At 39.2% G+C, this 20002-nt stretch overlaps 1 protein-coding gene across 1 annotated transcript in view; it reads left to right on the forward strand.

The window, feature by feature from the left end:
* Positions 1–16957, forward strand: part of LOC120529864 (lipoxygenase homology domain-containing protein 1-like) — a 419576-nt gene extending 402619 nt beyond the window's left edge. The window contains exons 58-60 of the mRNA XM_039754083.1: positions 651–726; positions 15735–15790; positions 16240–16957. Coding sequence (XP_039610017.1) covers positions 651–726; positions 15735–15790; positions 16240–16259 — 152 coding nt within the window. The 3' untranslated portion in view covers positions 16260–16957. The remainder of the gene's footprint in view (positions 1–650; positions 727–15734; positions 15791–16239) is intronic.
* Positions 16958–20002: the final 3045 nt, after the last annotated feature.

The following is a 20002-nucleotide window of genomic DNA, read 5'->3' on the forward strand; positions in this document are numbered from 1 at the left end:
ATCTGCTTCTCTCTTCTCCCTCCCACTTTCTTTTTCCACTTCTAGTTTTACAGGGCCATTATTGTCATGTGTACAGAGTACAGTGAAAATCTTACTTACGTGTACTAATTGACTACTCTCTGGTACCATCACTAGTGAGTATAGCTGGCCTACCTCTAAATCTGTCTTACTCACCTATAAAACCTCTGATCAGAACTAAAGGAGAGAATTACAAAACTGTTTCCATATATTCTTAAAATAATACATCTTACAGTCCAAATTTAAAAACTTGTACTTGTAAATAATACACAAAGAGCCCAACCCAGTGGTTTAAGTGGACTGGAAAATGTCATGTCATGGTAAGTTAACTAGCCTGCACATTTTTAGGATATAATGAGAAAACCCCTTCAAAAATGGATGATGACAGTGATTATTAAAGTAATAATAATAATAAATCTATGAAGAGAACTCTACACAGATAATGCCTGGGCTGGGATTCAAAATAGGAATTTGAAACATGAAAGCAGGAGTACAGTACTTTATCATGTATAAAATAATTACCACATCAGAAAAATTCTGAATACCATTGTATTATAATTTCAATTAATAAAAATAACAATTGCATTTATTCTGCAAACAATTATTTTATCATTTCATATCTCTTTTTTTAGGAAGTGGATGGTTCCTGGAAAAAGTTGAAATCACCCAACAGACCTCAGGAATAAAATACATTTTCCCATGCAGCAGGTACCAAAATCATGTTAATTGGTGATTATTTGTGTGATCTCTGCAGAGCTACACATTAAGAAACATTAGATGTTTTATGTGACATATTTCATAAGCTTCATCATGAATTAATTTGAAAAGACGGATGACATGGTTTGTATTTGTTTGTGTCACTAGATTGGGTGTAACTGCCAGCCTTGTCCTTGTTGTATGCATGCTCTCCCTGTGTCTACATGCATTTTTATTAATGTTGCATGTTTTAAATTAGTTTCATTTCAAATTTGCATTGTCCCAAGATGGAGGCAGGCTGCTTTTTATGATGAACCTGAAGCCCATTCAGAACTGCTTCCTGCCTTGCACCTGATGCTCATATGACTGGTTCCAGCCCTCGTGACTGTTAGCAGTGTACTACTTGTTTAATTGGATGATCGAAGACAATGAGGAAGGACAGTGGCAGGCATGGTTATGCGCTCACTCCCACTTTCACTCGCATTCTGCTAGTTTAGTCAATGTGCATATCTTTGGAATGTTGGAGAAAACCAGACTATCCATGACAAAAACCTCACAGTCATACAGAGAGCGTGCAAACCACTGTGCCACCATGCCTGCCTTAAGACAACACATTTTCTATCAAGTAATTGCATTCACAGCTAGGTACTGTTGGTGACAGTAAATTAGCCTGCTGTGGTTTGCTGTTTAGTGCGTCCTGTGATGCAGCGCCATCGTGTGCAGTGGTAGTTGTCTTGTGTGTAGCATAGCTTGAATTGATTCCAGTTCTCATGACCATAAATTGGACAAAGTAGGTTCTGGGAAGGATTGATGAACGTATTAGCACACAATGAGACCTCACTTACACTAATTTGACCTTTGTATGATTGAATGAGGGTATATGCATGAGTGTGTCCCATAACTGAGTGTTCTTCTGTCCAGGTCTGATTCTTTCTTTACTCCCAAAGCTGCCAGCTCTGGCTTCTTCCCCACAAATCTGTAACTGGATTAAATGGGCTTGAAAATAGATTCATTAAATTACTTTAAATATTTGTAAGGGAGTGGCACCAAAAATACTGGAATTTTCTGCCACCAGTGGCACACTATTGAAAAGCGTGCACCAATATGCAGTTGACACATATATACAGGGTGGTCCAGATCTAATTATGCAATTTTCATTACGCTGTAACTTATTACGTTTATTACATAGAGAATTCACAAAAAATTCTTTTTGTTACTGATAGAAGACAGCACCTGCCCTGCATTCCAAAATGGCGGGGAGACGGTTGTTAATCGAACAGCAATTCTTTTGTCTTGTATTGTTTTCCTGCATTGAATTAAAAGTTGCATAATTAGATCTGGACCACCCTATACTTTTACATCACTTTCTTCATGGGGAGTACTTTGGAGCAAATTGTAAAGAGAGCTGCTGGGAAACAGCTTTGCAGATTCTCTACAATAATGAAGTATTCAATTAACCCTGACCAATTATCATAGCATCTCAACTGTAGATGTAAAAGGCCATCCTCCAGCAGAAGTGTTTTACTAACATGCTGGGATTCTATGAGGAGGCAACAAAAGGATATGATCAAAGTGGAGCATATGATATTATTTATCTTGATTTTAACAAAGCATTTGTTAAGGTGCTACATGAGAGGTTGGGCATCAAACTAAAAAAAGTTGGAGTTCAGGGTGATGTCTTTAGATGGGTGCAGAATTGGCATGGACACAGGAAGCAGAGGGTGATGGTATGAGGAACTTCATCAGAACTGGCCGATGTTAAGAGTGGTGTTCCACAGGGGTCAGTGCTAGGGCCGCTGCTATTTTTAATATACACTATATAAATTATTTAGATAGGAATATAAGTAACAAGCTGGTTAAGTTTGCAGGTGATACCAAGATAGGTGGATTAGCAGATCATTTGGAATCTGTTATATCATTACAGAAGGACTTGGATAGCATACAGACTTGGGCAGATTTGTGGCAGATGAAATTTAATGTCAGTAAATGTAAAGTATTACACATAGGAAGTAAAAATGTTAGGTTTGAATACACAATGAGCAGTCAGGAGAATCGAGAGTACATCTTATGAGAAGGATTTAGGAGTCATAGTGGACTCTAAACTATTGACTTCCCGACAGTGTTCAGAAGCCATTAAGAAGGCAAACAGAATGTTAGGTTATATAGCATGATGTGTGGGGTAAAAGTCCAAGGAGGTTATGCTCAAACTTTATAATGCACTGGTGAGGCCTCATCTTGAGTACTGTGTGCAGTGTTGGTCTCCAGTCTACATAAAGGACATAGCAGCACTAGAAAAGGTCCAGAGGAGAGCGACTAGGCTGATTCCAGGGTTACACAGGTTGAATTATGAGGAAAGATTAAAAGAGCTGAGCCTTTACGGTTTAAACAAAAGAAGATTAAGAGGTGACATGATTGAAGTATTTAAAATTATGAAGGGAATTAGTATAGTGGATCAAGACTGTTATTTTCAAATGAGTTCATCAGGAACACAGAGACACAGTTGGAAACTTAAGGTAAATTTCACACAAGCATTAGGAAGTTTTTCTTTACACAAAGAACGATAGACACTTGGAATAAGCTACCAAGTAGTGTGATAGACAGTAAGACGTTAGGGACTTTCAAAACTTGACTTGATGTTTTTTTAGGAGAATTAAGTGGATAGGATTGACGAGCTTTGTTGGGCTGAATGGCCTGTTCTCGTCTAAATTGTTCTGATGTTCTAGAAAATGGCAGAGATAAGGGACCTTGTTTTGCAAAATTCAGAGCTGTTGGAGGAAAGAGAAATTGCCAAGGTAACTAAGGGGTGGTTGCACTGAGAAAACAACATGAGAGCTGAGCAATTTAACCTCCATAACGGCTACTAAACAGACCTTGCAAATGGGCAATGTTGTCCTCTGGGACTTTCACTATTTGATTGTTGTTTGTCTGGGTAGGCAGATTGGTGTTTGGTTCTTTTCCCTCAGTTGACTTAATGTGTGACCCTGAATAAGTCACTTAACAATTAAAACTGATGATGTGGGTGTACCTTTGCAAAGCATCTTGGAAAGTTGTGCTCACAAATAAGCTGCTTCACAAAATCAAAATCAAAGGTGTTCGACTATGTGCCTGAAGCATACAGACCAATAAAAAACAAAACTGGATTTGTATCTGCTGCTTCATCTCATGGGTTTATGTATAACCTGACGGCATCATGTGCAAGAAAGAACCAGTCATTGGTGAGCTGTCCATCTATGGCACTACTGAATACTAAATGGATAGCATGCCAGTTAATTAAACAGCACCAATACCCAATGGTCAGCCACAGTACGTTTTGTCATTGTTGGAGTTTATTCTATTGACATGAGCCAAAGTTATGGTTGGCAGGTGATGTACAGGTCTATTAATATAGCATACTTGCTTAATCATGCTCTGTGGCCAGGAGATATTAAAGCACTACACATTATGCATGAGACGCTTGCTTTTTCGTTTTGGTCCTCAGATCGTCATATCATTGTAGAGTGTAAAATCTGTCTGCCGGGTACTTAGCAGGATTTATTGCTTTTGTAGAAGATTTACTTTTGTGCTTAGCTGCAATGATGTGTCCGGGCTTTTTATGATCATCTTAAGAGAACATTCTGTACCGACACAAATTCTCAGAGAAGAAAAGGTTAAAGCCATTACAAGATGACATCATGCTGCTTCACTTTATAACTCAAACGTCTCTGCTGTGCAGCAGAGTTCAAGTGTACACCGTGTGACAGAACGTAAAAGGCTGCACCCAGCCCCAACTCCTGCTTAACATTTGCATTCCAACATTGCTGTGTCTCATTTTAGCAGTGTAAGATTGCTTTGACACACAGAGAGAGGAATTATTAAGCAATTAAAAAAATCAAATTTAACAAAGCATCTACTATATTTCAAATTAACTTTTATAGTGAAAGGTGCTCTGGGTTCAACATTCATCTTTCATTCATACTTTTAATTCCCTGATCTCTTTTCCCATTTAGTCAATGCACAGATTTCAATGCTCATTCTCTAAGTAATATTTGCTTGCATTATTACTGTTATTGACATCCTTGTGTTAGGCCTGCTCAGCTCGATTTAAAGGCACAGGGAGTGAAAGACAACTCTAACACTACAGGACACAAGACAGGAAGAAGCTTGTTACATTCACAGAACAGCACACACCTTAACTTGCTCATTCGGTGTGAGTTTGCAGTCAGATGTCAGAGGAAAATCCAGAAAAGTGGCTGGGCTGAGATTCTAACCCAATCTTCTGGAAACTAGCCCCTGTATTACTATCCATATTATTATTATTATTATTATTATTATTATTATTATTACTTCTACTACTAATACTATACTATACCATGGAATCTCAAAACATAATTGCATTATTTCACATAATTATTGTATTATTCAATGAACGTTTGCCTTCTGCCCCTGAAATCATTGTGCGTGCTTATGCTTCTCTCCACTAGTGACTGCTTTTGAGTGTGAGATTAAGCAGGCATGTAACATAAAATCAAGTGACAAGACCTGAAAAAAACATGTAGGTATATATTTAGATTTAATCAAATTAAAGTTTTAGTAAGTTTACTACAGATTTTTTAACACAGTGTGACCCCCAGGGGCTCTCCAAAACCCAACACGGACAGATGTTAGCACAAGGCTAGCACAACACATGTTTATTTACGAGGGAAACATGTCCCAATCGCTCCCCACACCACAGCATAGTACATACACAGCAAATAAACAGCACTCTCCCTTCTCTTTTCTTCCCTTTTTCTCTCCACTCCTCCTCTTACAAGCTTTGTCCTCCTCCTCATCCTCCTGACTCTGGCTCCCAGAGTGAAGCAGGGTGGTCTTAAACTCAAAGTAGGGCCCTGGTGGCTCCCACAGAACATAACAGGGCTAGGCCAAACTCTAACTGCCCTGGAACCCTTCGGGAATCCAAGGTGCTGCTGCAACCGTTAGGGGGCTGCCATTTAGTGCTCTGAGGGAGGCAATGCCATGTGCACATCTGCTCCCCTGGTCCTTCCTTCATGTCGACCTCCCAGCCAGGAAAGGGCTCCGGCCGTCCATCACAACAGGCAAACCTTTTTGACTCACATCCACAGTCTCCATGGGGTTAACATGTGATTCCTCTGCATTTGTGGTTTGACTGGTATCAGTGAGGTTAACTTCAGTTGTTTTAAAACTGAATCCTGAAAATGTAGTAATAGATAACAGTTAGTCCTTCATTTATAGTGAAGTAAATTGTATCCATCGCATTTTTCAACTATGAAAAGCTCCACCTAAACACTGTGTGAACATGCAAACACTACACTGACAGTGACTGCACCTGGATTAGTAGAACCAAAACATCACATCACCTTTATTTTCTACAGCCTCATTAACAATCAGCATCATCCCAAAGTCTCTCACAAAGCAACAATGATTCCAGTCAGGGTAAGCAGCTCTAGTCCTGGTGTACCGAAGCAGCTACAGGATTTAACTCAAACCAGTCTCCTAATTTGTCCCTGTCATTAATTAACCTTTTAATTTAATAAATATGGTGTACCTCATGTGGTTGAAAGAACAAATGCAAGATCATAGGATAAATGTTGGGGTGTCAAATTGACTGTCCCTGTAAAATCAAAGGGAAAATACTAAAAAAAATATGTGCTCTGCAGCGCAAGATGAAGCAAACTGCTTCCCAAATCAAAAGGAGCCATTAGGCTTTGTAAAGGCTTTCATGCTCAGTCACCAGGTAGGAGCATTGTCCTGCTGTGTGTTTTTTTCACGGAGTGACGCCTCCTTCTGGTAGCCTCAGAGTCGAATGCCCTCACTTGGCAACTTGGTACTGTGGAGCGAACAGAAGAGGGCATAGTTAGTGCCAGCGTCCCCTCTCTACCCAGGGTGGTAGTATATACCTCAGATAAGGCCAGACAGTGATCCATTGATGTGCATGCATGACACCCAGCTCGTCTTTTTCTTTACGGTTCCTTTCTTTCTGCTGTCTCACGAGTTATCAACTGGATGGGTTTTCATCATCTATAAGAATGCTTTACTACACTATAGACAATTCGGCCTACATTTTTTTTTTGTTTTCTTCTTTTTACTTTCCATGACTGTCGTGATGCTGAGGTGCAAATAATATGGGCTAACTAGGTGCCATCTGGGAAGCCAGTGCTTATGGAGCACAGCTGGTGCCAGGTTGTAGTGATGCATTCAGGAGGTCACATGCAGAGGCCTGACATTAGAACCAAATTAGACAGTGAGCCAATGTGTTGTAGGCAGCGGAAAGGTTTTACCATCAAATATGGTGCCGGTTGCAATTTACTACTGAAAGTAGAATTATAAAAGCACACCAGGAGGATGGCCTCTGTGGAGAGAATGCCAACCAAGCCCACCTGTCTTGAAGATGACGATGACGGCTCTTGTCTGAGATTATTTCTGCAGCTTGTTCTCTATGTCTAGCAGAGTGCTGCCATCAGGAATATGATGATGAAGCTGTCACATTTGTTCACTAATTCCTTGTCATGTCAACTAAAAGAGAGCGGCATCGGGTTAATTATCTGTACTCATCGCATTGTTGTAGACATTCACTCACCAGGCCTCCTTTCTCTTTTGTAATATTTTATATTTCATTTTGTAAGGCAAGTTTAAGGCTGAGCATGTCGATAACATTGTATCTGACAATGACACATGGGTCCAGTCCTGCATTATATAAATGTAAGATGACACAAAAGATGGCAAAATAAAAACATTAAGGTAAATTTAGCCAAAAATGAAATGCATTGTGGCTGCCTCTATTAAAAGTAATTAAAATTTGTGGTGAACATAGGGATAGTTCAGTGATTTGCATTGCTGCCGGGCAGTGAGGACCCTGTTTAAATCCAAATCACCAATGTGGATTTTGCTGGATCTCACCTTGTTTTTGTGGGTTTTTGCTGATACTCATGCATACTTTCACATCCCAAAGACATGGAAATTACAGTACGTTGACTGGTGACTCTGTATTGGTCCAGTGTGCATAACTGTGTCCAGTGGTAGCCAGATGGTCACTTCCAGGATTGGTGTCTGACTTGTGCCTGATGCTATCAGGTTTAGCTTTCTTCTTCACAAACATATTATTGTATTAAGCTGATATGGAAAGACAAAAGATTTCTTCAAAAGTTTAACTTCCTGAAACATTTTTTGTAATTATGCTAGACAGCTTCATACTGAAGACAAATATAATATCAGATTGACTGTATCACAGGTACATTTGAAGAAACTTCAACTTTTATTGAATTTAGGGTGTTTAATTGTTTAACAATGCTGACACATTGCATTTCAATTGTAATCAGTTACCTGATGCTTCCTGTACCCAATAACAGTCACCAGTACTGATGGCATCCAATTGCCCTGATTCTGCTTTTCCATTGTTACAGTGTCCCCATGATGCCTTTCACCTTGTTCATTACTGATTACAGTACTTCCAAAGTAGCAGGAAAGAAGGGCAAGTTTTGTATACTGGATGTAAGTTGGTGGCCTGTAGTTGCCAAGAAAATTCTCAATGCCTCCCATATGATTTCTTCAAGTAGATCATTGAGTCGCTTTGTCATTGATGGCGTGCCTGATTTGTGGACCAACAAAAATGCCTCCCATAATCTTGGGATTAGTTTTACATGGACACATCAGATCTCAGATATCAAAATCCTTTACCTTCCTTGTTCATCGCTTTCACAGACTTTTTTATCATTAAAAGTTTCTTATGAAGATAAGACAATAATATTTTTGTTTTATTGAAAAATGGTTTATGTCTCTCACTTTTTGGCACTGGACCCAAATGCTTGTGGAATGGCCAGGGGCCTCATGTATAAATAGTGCGTACACACAGAAATGTTGCGTAAGCCTGTTTCCACGTTCAAATCGCGATGTATAAAACCTAAACTTGGCGTAAAGCTATGCACATTTCCACAGTACCTCATACCCTGTCGTACGCAAGTTTTGCACTCGGTTTTGGAGACTGGCAGCACTCTTTTTTAGATCAACATTACTGACGCAGCTTTATAAATACACTGAAATTAACCGCATATCGTTTATTACTTTAATGCATCTGATTGTAATTAGCCAGTAATAATATAATGGTCCACGGAATGGTCAAACTACTCTAAATACAATAGCTGCTTTAGCGTTGTTACTCTCACTGCACCTTCTTTTTCTGCTTTCAGCTGCTCCCGTTAGGGGTTGCCACAGCGGATCATTTTTTTCCACATTACTCTTACTGCACCACTCAGTGTATTTAAATCACTTTATCTGAGTGGGGAATCAAAGATCTACAGAAGCTGAGAAAGAGAATTATCGGTATACAGCATCAAGCACACGCTGCCTCAGCCATGCTGTCTATTAAACTGCTCTCACACGGCAAACGTTTCAAAGCCTTTCCTGTGCGGACCTCACGGTTCAGAAAGAGTTTCATCCCAAGAACTATAAACGCACTCAATCAAGTGCTCATTGTAGAACTGTCTGTACTTATAAGTAGAATTACCTCACTGTAAACTTGCACTCCAGTTATAATATTGCACAACCTGAGGCACTTCATAAAATGCGTATTTACATATGATGACGATATCATTTTTAAGATGAAATGCAGCAAAATATGTTTATTATATTATACAGATAAAACTTTAACTTAATTTAAATAATCTATACCTGTATTGCCAATAATTTAACTTGCCAGGACACGGTGCCGCAGCGCTAGCTATTAGCTTGTGCTCCGTTCACGGATTGTTCCTGCCAAGCGCTGTATTCTTACTGGGACTGGCATGACACTGGAAGGATAGATGGTTAGAATAATTAAACACGTACTACGAAGATATTTCAATGTTCCTTAAAAGTTTTGAAGAATCTGCATTCTCAGCTTACAGACAGCTTAACGTCTGTTACAGAGCTGATTGTGTGGCGATTGGGTATTTGGAGAAAAAAAAGTAAAGACAGGAATTGGAGGTTAGTACGTTTGAAAGAGACAGTACTTCTGTACTAAAGCATTTCATCGAAGGTCGGGCAGCAAGAATCTGAGACATGAACAATCACTGCGCCAACGTGTACCCATGTTTAATCACATGATTTAACTCCTATTATCATGAAAATATCACGTATACATCTCAGTATTTTAATTATTCAGAGAGCTGTAATATCACGAATGTAATGGATTCTGTGTCCTGTCGGAGGAAGAGAAAGCCGGATTAAGAAGCACATAGTGATTCACATACATAGAGCACATGGAAGATCAAATACAAAACAAAGCATTTAACTTGTTACTTTAGTTACGATGGGATTTGAGAAACTAATAAATTAAACAATTTTAAGATGAAGTTTATGATGTACAACTTTAATGACAAAATAAACTATGTGATTAAAGTGGAAATTTCGAGATTAAGTAGTAAAAGAGAGCTAGAGAGAGAGGTAGGGAGCATGCACTAATACAGCACATTGCTGCACCCACCACACGACAAACCACTTCAGGATCTTAATTAGGACCGAAGTGCAGCCGTGCAATGGGTGCCACCTCTGTACCACTCTACCTTGAATGGAATGGAACAATTTGAGGTTTTTTGACAGTGGCTGGAGTGCCAGTCCTGCTACCAACTCCCAAATTTTTCCTTGCAAGTTGGAGGACCTGTTTGGGGGGATGGATGGAGGTTAACGTCATAAGGGTGTTGCTCTAGGGCCCAATAGAGTGGAATCACTTCTGACATTTATGGGTCTCAAACTGGAAACCTTTCCTAGCCTTAGAGCTACCATTCTGCCCTACTAGCAAAAGGCCTGTTTTTTCAATATTGAATTTGTCACAGAGAGCAGATAAAAGGTTATTCTTGGTGACATATCTGTAAGTGACATAGCAACTCCTGTTACAGCTCAAATAGCCTGGTGAGACTCTCCTCAGTGAAGCGAGCTTTGGACAAGAGGTTTGTGTACACTCTTAAAAATAACAGTTCTTCAATTTTATGCTTCTTTACTAGGTTGTGTGGTTTCTCATAGAACCATCACTTGACCAAACACTATCTCATTCGGGGAAGAGTTCTTTGCATATGTACTTGGTGTGAAAATGATGAGACTCGACACACTTAAAAAGGTTAAGCCACCCGTATGTTATCCCTGGTGGCAATGGCTTGAATTCTGGTAACAAGTTTCTTGGTTGGAGTCCCGAAATGAACTGATGATGGTTTGTAAAGATGATGGTTTTAAATAGTCATACCGGAAGTGATGTAGGGGGACCGGAAGTGACCTTCTTCTGACATCTTTTGCGGCGCCGGAAGCAAAAGTGATGTTAGTCCAGGTGCTGGAACCGGCAGTGATGTTATTCAAGGTGCTGGAACCGGAAGTGATGTCATCCTAGGCCCCAGAAATGGAGTGACATCTTCAAGGTTGAGTCAGACAGGTTTTCTCGCGGCTGGTCTGCAGAGATAACAAGAGAAGATTTGCTGCACCCTGCCACCCCCTGGCCTGGCATGGAATTACCTTCCCTTGGTCCATACAACATCCTCCTACTTGCACGTGCGTAACATTGGTTATTTGTGGTTTGAAAACTTTGCAATAGGTAGAAAAAACACTGGAATTTGTAATGTATTATAGGACACTAACAGATTAAGAAAATCTAGACTTTGTGACTATATGCAGCAAGAGTCCTTTTTAAATCATGACCCATTAGTTTTTCATGAATCTACAGTATTATAATCTCTTCATGGTTATTTACTGTATCAAGCTTCTTATGGATCCAAACAAATAAAGATTCTTTCTTAAGCCTTCATGCGGATGGGTCTTTTGGGAACCAAAAATCGTTCCAATGCTCTAAAGAACTACTACAGCACCTTTACTTTTAAGAGAGTAAGTTAAATGGTCAACAGAAGAAGAGGGTTAGGGAAAAAGGCTCCTGTGGAAGGATACGTCTGCAAAGTAGGAAAATCTGTTTGGTGTCCTGTGGGAGAGAAAGAATGTTAGGGTGGAATAGGAGGGCCAGCAGGATGGAGCTTTCATTATTGAGGTTCCTCCTACAGTATTGCAAGGTCTACTCCTGGCTTGGTTTTTAGGGCCCTGTTCACAATATGACAAGGGTGTCCTCCATCAGTGAAGAAACTCCTCTTTCTGAGGGCTTCATTAAAGAAGTCAGCCTCATCACTATGGAGACGGTGGTGTTTAAGGTACTGTGAATGAGAGTTTTTAGTAAAGCAGGAACGAAAGGAGCTGTAGAGAAGGTAACTGTGTCAGTCAGTCTGGCTTGTAATAGGTAAAGGTTTTAATACCTGGAAAGATGATAGACTGATATCTTAAAATGGTAGAGTTGTGGTGGAAATGCTGACTGTAAATCTGAGAGATGGATGGAAACTAATGAAATCATTAATGAATTCCTGTAGCTGGATTCTGCTCACCAACTTAATTGTTAATGTATCTTTTGTATGGGTCCATTACAAAGCCTCGGTGGAAAGAATAGACACGCTCATCCACTCATCCAACAAAGATGTTGGCATAGCATTGTACAATGTAATGCTTTTTCGGATCCTTTAGTAGTACCTTATCTAAATCTGAATCCATTCATTGTAAAGATTTATTAATGAAAATGATTTAAACATTATTATAAAGTGTTACCAGTGCATTAAAACTGTTACTGTACATCCAACTTTGACAGACCCATGTTAGCTCTGCGTAAAACAAACTCTCTCTGAAGCCTCGTACTAATCACTCGTTCTAATTGTGCTAATGAGCACTCCCATATCACTGCTTTTCTTACGATTCCATATGATGAATTGACTTAAACGGCTTACAAGCCAATTCCCTGTCTGCTTGCCTTCAGTATGCTTACAATGTAATGTAACCCAATCTCTCCTCTCAAATTTAGGAATACTACATTATTAAATGCTTCTTTACCACCAGAAACATTTCTTATGTGTGTAACCCACCTATAATATACTGTACTGTGGTACGACTTATGATAGGAAACATAAACTACAGTAGCTGCATAATTATTTACTGACTTTTTATTTGAGCAACTATGAGAGCACGGTCACATTTACAACTGGATCTCATGGCAATGTAACCTTTTCACTGCTGAGCTAGAATAACTTTTTTCATGTGAGCACAAGCACAAACCATTTTGGAATTTAACACTTAAAGTCTTTGGTTACAGGGAGTTGAGTAATTTTCACTTGAGAATAGGGTCAGAGTTACAAGCCATTGAATCTTTTTAATGTTCAATTAAAACTCTTTATGAATTTGTCTATACAAGAAGAGTTTCATGTTTAGAAAACAGACTTACATGATTTAGCCTTTTAGATTCCATATTTAAAAGTAATTTATACATTTATTTTTAAATGAGAGCTGGCTCATATTTTCAAAACCAAATCTTCATTCAGCAGCCCTCAGAGTCGTGAATTACTTTGCAAAATGAACACCATTTAATTTGATTTATACCTTTCACTATTTAATTAAAATATTTTATGAAGAAAAATCAAGTGGTTTGTGATTATTTATTCTAAAATAGCTCTATATAAACAAATGATTGCTTGATGTTTATAATGGACTGTCGCCTTGTCATTACATTTGCTCCTGCTTTGTGCACAGTGCTGTTATGAAGTGGGTACAGATAATGAAAGAATGAACTGCTGAAATGCCCATATATTATTTGTGAATATCCCCTTGGGATTAGTAAAGTATCTATCTATCTATCTATCTATCTATCTATCTATCTATCTATCTATCTATCTATCTATCTATCTATCTATCTATCTATCTATCTATCTATCTATCCATTATACAAATCCATCCTTTCATAAAATGCAATTCAGGGTTTTGGGGAACAAAGCCCATCCCACAGAGCATACATGGTACAGTACAGAGCCCCGATGCAAGGCAGAAACCAGGCCTGGATGTGGCGCCAGTCCATCACAGGACAAACTCCCATACACACAAACACACACACTCACTCAGATGCCACCAGTTCAGACCGAACAACCAGCCCATCTTCGGGACATGGGAAGAAAGTCAAAGTAATATCTAAACCGTCTTAGTATAGAGCACGGGTAGGCAGTGTCGGTCCTGGAGGGTTGTAGTGACTGCAGGTTTTTGTTCCAACCCAGTTTCTTAAATAGAAGTCAATTATTGGTGATGAAGCACTTATTGCTCAAGTGAAATTTTAATGTGTCATTTTAGTGGTCCCGCTTGTTAAGGTTCCTCACCCTTAATTTCTTATTTCACTTATTTCACAGCTGCATTCGCAGCATTCCCTGTTTTTAATGGCTTCATCTTAGGAATGATGTAAATGACAAAGGAGCCAACAATTCTCCATCTAACTTGTTTCCATTTACACCTGCGTGGATTCATCATCCACTATCTGGTTTAATCAAACACTTAAGAGAAGAATGTGACAGACTGAAAATTATCTGCTTTAGGCTTCATATCATTTGGGTGATATCCTTGGAAAAGAAAAAATCTAAGATATAAGAACCTAACATATAACAGGTTTATCACACTCTGCCCTACTTCCAGAAAAATCAGCTTCCCGTTGTGATGGCTACAAGAAATGCCTTGTAAAGTAACAGTTACTGAAAATGGACACGGCTATTCTTGTGCTGTTTCTGAAGTCATGTTCATTCTTCCATTGTTCCCAATCGTCTTCCAGAGTTGCATGTCACGGCTGTCTTGTGACCCCCCAACCCCCTGCCTTATCTTCTGCAGGGCTCCATTATCGAATACCCCAGGAGTCTCAACTTGTCTTCTTGAATCTTTCTGAGCTTGTAAAGTGTAACACAAATATTCCAGTGGTTCATGCAACACTCAGTGTACCTATGTGACATTTTGCTGTCAATTACCATCCTGTCCTGCCTATCTTCAAGGTAATTTGTGGGCTACTACAACAATGGTTGCATCCATGATCACCTGTGAGTTGATACTTCACCTATGCATGCTCATCCACATTTGGGCCAATGATCTTTATGTGAATGCCACCAATGATACCAACAATACCAACAGCTGAATGCAGCTTGCTTGAACATTACCTAAGATGGAGTGGTGGTGAAATGTATAAATCAGCATATTACTTCATGCATTGTAAGGACATTTAAGGTTTGGTGCAAAATTGAAGAAGTGGCTGTAACGTTACCAAAACTTTCATTTCAACTGACAGCACATGGCTTGGCTGTGGAAATAGATCGATAATGTAACGTTCAAGATTTGTTACTAATATTATTCCATCTTTTTACAAGTTCATCATTGTCTGGGGTTTCTAAGACACTCTACCTTTCTCAGGATGTGCCTGCATGAATGGCATCTTCTGACAGTTCTTAGTCAGTTAGGACAGCTCATGAGCTCTGCTAAATCCTGTTGAAGTTAAAAGTAGTTTCCTAAATTAGGAAAATTGATAAACTGCTATTAATCCTAATTCCTACAGCAGGAACATATTTAAATCATGGTGGGGCCGATTTCCTACTCTGAGACACTTGATAAATACAGGAAGTGGTCTCTTATTGACTTTTTCTGCAGTCAGTCACCATGATGATTAACTAGGGGTCAAACCCAGGTCTCCAGATAAGTCAAGCAAAAGTGGACAAGCCCGATCATTTGCCTTTACTTCCTGCTGGCCAAGTAGGAGGTGTAACACATGCCGTGATGTCCTTAACGCTGCTCCCTGAGACAGAGCACGCCGGAAAAGATCAGTTTCACCATGATACCCTCAGGAACATAAGCCTCTCTAATTAAGAATTTTAAAATACACTGATGATGAACTAATTGAAATCATACACACTGAAGGCTTGACTGGGTCATGATTAGCTGATTTTGACATAACAAACACGCATAAGTCTAGGAAGACAAAGAGCCAACTAATTAGAAATATGAATCTCTAGTGAGTGCACTTGAACTTTGATGGCTGATGTGAGCAACAGTCCCAACTCCATTCTCAAGAATATCGCAACTATATAAAGGACATGGACAGGCATTTGTGGTCATCTGTTAAGCATTGCATCTAGTAGACGGTGTATAATTTGATTCTCATTCTTGGATTTATGATTTCTTTGCAGGTGGCTGTCTACAGAAGGAGGGGCCCAGAAAACTACAGTGCAGCTTCATCTCGGAGGTCCTAAAGATCTTTTTTTATTTACTCATTGAAACAGTTAATAAATAATAACATGATATAACAATTAATATAACTAATATGACAACACAGTGTCTCATGGATCCAGCGTTCCAAGCTGAAATCCTTTACCCAGAAGTTGTCTGTGTTTCGACTGCACATTCTGATCATGTCTGCATGGGTTATCCAAATGGTCCTCCACTGTGCTTGACAGGACATTTCCAAACTGCCTGCTGTATATGCATGAGTGTGCCCTTGCGTTGGACTCCCATCCTATTCAAAGATGGTTCCTGCCTTGCACCATGTGTTGTTGAAATATGCTTCAGTCCCCCATGACCCTGAATTTGATTGAGTGGATTTGAGATTGTTATGCTATCATAATAAATAGTTAAATAATTGTTAAATCATTAACAATTAAATTAACGTGTTTCCTTTCTCTTCTGTCATTTCAGAAACCCAAACGGAAAAGTGAACATAAACAGCAAAGAGCACAAGGCAAATAGCAGCAAAAGCCATCATGTGTTTCATGAATTGTATATGTGTGTACACTGAATGTGTACTGTATATTACAGGACTGTGGGCCTTAGAACTTCAAAATGGTGTCTCATTTTGTACACATTAATAATTCTAGTCACTTATGAAACATTTGGAATGCTTGACTTCCATTATTGTTAGACTTCAGCCACTTAAAAATGGAAAACAAGCATTTTCAATAGTTAATGGTGTGTTTTAAGATGTTGAAATATACTGTTTTATGCTAAAACTGGTATAAATTAATAGGGTTCTACATATCGTTATCTTTATTGCTGAAAGAAAAGAAAAATCCTTTGTCACTTTCATTCTAAAACTATCTATGCATTAAGAATGAAGCTCAGATAGAATCTATAGCTTGTGCAAATTAAGAAAAAGTGGAATTAAATTTTTGTGGCAGATCAGCAAATTTAATGGTCGAGCTGCTGATGTGATTATATGATTGCTATAAAGTTCAGCCATAATCAGAAACAAATGTGAAATGCTGTCTAAAAAATTATATTAAAAGGCAAAATCCATTACCTTAATTAGAAAGTGTAAAAAAAAAAAACTTTTCTCTCTGTTAAAGCAATAGATATTTTGATCTAATGTTAAAAGACTGAGTCAGATCTGTTGAATGAAGTCATTATTAAACCAGTAATTTAGACCAATACATATATTTATGTTTCCTCTCTGGCTTGACAGATTTTAACATTTTTCAGTAGCAACCACCTGAAATACTTTCTTATTTAAAGATTTAACAGTCCAGCTGGAGTCTATCTGTTTTCATAATTACAATAAGAAGACACAGCCAGTGATTCATCCGGCATGCTCCTACACCCTTAGCTACAAACCTTTAGTTTGACATCTGACCCTTTTTGTCTAAGTTGGTGCCATTGGCATGTGAGAAGGAAGGAGATGAGCATAAGAAATTTAACAAACAAGAGGAGACCATTCAGTCCATCAACCTCATTTGTTTAGATAATGGCTATGCTATCCCGCTATCAACCCAGATTCTTATCAAAGGTTGTCAGAGTTTCTACTTCATCTCTCCTCAGTTTGTTCCAGATTTCCACAACCCTTTCAGTAAAGGGTTGCTTCTTGGCTTCAGTCTTAAATACACTTCCTCATAATTTTCACTGTTGTTCTCAAGTACTTGATTCACCATTAAGCTGAAAGATTTTTTTTGGATCTACATTATCAATGCCTTTGAGGAATTTGAAGACCTGGATTAGACCCCCGCACAGTCTTTTCTGCTTGAGACTAAACAGGTTCAATACTCTGAGTGTGTCAGAGTAAGACATGTCCTTAGGTCCTGGGATACTCCTGGTTGCTTTCCTCTGCACAGCTTCAAGTGTTGCTATGTGTTTCTTGTAGGGTGGTGACCAGAACTGCACACAATACTCCAGATGCAGACTTTCTAGTGCATTACATAGTATTATTCATGGTACCTATAAAAAGGCAGGTAACAGAATAATTAAAAACTATTTGCTATCTCTTGCTCTACATGCACTTTCAGCTACTTTCCTCAGCATTCGTGTTATGTGTGAACATCTCTTATCTGGAGCTCCCTCTCTTGAGTGTGTTCGCATAAAGCCTGCTTCTCAGACTCTGCCATTATTTTTGTGGTGCCCTTTTCACCTCCTGTCCAATTTTATGCTTGCCATCTTCGAAGGAGACTCTCTCAGGGTGCCTCATATGCCTTGACTTCTCCTTTTGCACCTCACACTCGCACTTCCTCTTTTGATCAAATCATAAAATCCAAACTGGCCAATCAGAATCCTCAGAGGGACTGGATACACAGACATTAATACTTATTATATAGTAGATAACAGTTCAACAGTTTATTCAATATAACCTAACATTTTATTTGCCTTTTATTTTGCTTCTGTACATTGCTTATGAAACTTAATCTCAAGACAACCCTTAAGTCCTTTTCAGATGTTGCCCTCCCATCTTGCATTTATAGTTGATGTTCATTTTACCCATGTGTAGCACTTTATAATTTTCTACATTGAATAGCATTTTCCAAGCGTTTGCTCAGTTCTGAAGCTTTCCAGATCTTTTGGAATTATTTTTGCTGCCTCTGCAGTGCCATTCCTCCAGTTTTAATGTCATCTGGGAATTTCACAGGTTTATTAACTATACTGTTATTAATATAAATAAGAAAAAGTAATAGTCCAAGGACAAACCTCCGAGGGACTACTCTGATGACCTCACTCCACATGAAGCATTCCCTTCTTATCTCTACTCTTTGTCTCCTATTGCTTAACCAGCTTGAGACCCAGTTTTGTAGGTTACCTCTGAGGCCTTCAGCGTCTTGTTTCAGAATTAATCTTTGGTGTGGGACTGTATCAAATGCTTTTTGAAAGTCTAGATAAATGATGTCATACTCTTTATTTTTATCAAGTTTTCTAGCTGTCTGTTCAAAATATTTGGTTTGGCAAGATCTTCCTTTTATAAACCCCTGTTGGCTGTTACTTTGTATATTATTTTCATGATGGTACTTTTCAAATTTTTTTCTCATTAAGGTTTTGATAATTTAGCATGTTATGGAAGTAAGACTTACTGGTCTGTAAGTACCAGGATCCACTTTGTCTCCCTTCTTGAAGACTGGAGTCACATTTTCAACTTTCCACTTCTCTGGCATTTCTCCTTTGCTAAGCATGGAAGGCAATAAGAGTAAAGATGCCTACTTTATGAGGACTCAGAATTGTACTGCTGATGTACTGCAGGGCAGCACAGCAGTCCAGGGGTGAGCGCTACGACCTCACAGTTGGTTTCAGTTGCTGGCCTGGTCGCTTTGTGTGTTTTATTCAGTCCAGTTCATTTCAATGTATTTTTCTACAACAGTCTTCATGGTGTACAGGCTTTGAGCACATACTCATATATACAACTGTAAGATATTGACAGAAAAATGATTAAAACATACGTAAACACACAAATTATGTTAAATACACAGTGAAAACAGAATAAAGCATAATCAAATATGACAATTAAAAGTCCACTAACAGGGCGGCACAGTGGGTAGTGCTGCTGCTTTGTAGTTAGGAGACCCGGGTTCGCTTTCCAGGTCCTCCCAGCATGGAGTTTGCATGTTCTCCCCGTGTCTACGTGGGTTTCCTCCAGGTGCTCCAGTTTCCTCCCACAGTCCATGGACATGCAGGTTAGGTGCATTGGCAATCCTAAATTGTCCTTGGTGTGTGTGTGTGTGTGTGCCCTGCGGTGGGCTGGCGCCCTGCCCGGGATTTATTTCCTGCCTTGCGCCCTATGTTGGCTGGGACTGGCTCCAGCAGACCCCCCATGACCCTGTAGTTAGGATATACTGGGTTGGATAATGGATGGATGACACATGGCCATTTGATGATAAAAGAGACAAATGTCACACATGCACATCTGAAGGTCATCTTTGGGGCTCATCTGAGGTAAGCACTACCACTCTGGGACACCAGAGGGTGCGATCTCTAACTCTCATATCTCTTTAACCACTAGGAGAAGACACCCACTGTGGGCAATTGACCCCCTTCTGGTCCAGGAGCTATAAAAGATAGGTGGTGTGTTATTCAGGAGAGTAGTTAACTGCATTATGGAGCTCTAACCCTGTGACTGCACCGCTCTCCAGTTTTCAAGCCATTTTGTTTTGTTTACACTTTTTGCTATCACACGCCTGGTAATTTTCAATTCTTACTTGTTTTGCAAGTAAAC

The sequence above is a fragment of the Polypterus senegalus genome, chromosome 5 (genome assembly GCF_016835505.1).
Source record: "Polypterus senegalus isolate Bchr_013 chromosome 5, ASM1683550v1, whole genome shotgun sequence".
NCBI lineage: Eukaryota > Metazoa > Chordata > Cladistia > Polypteriformes > Polypteridae > Polypterus > Polypterus senegalus.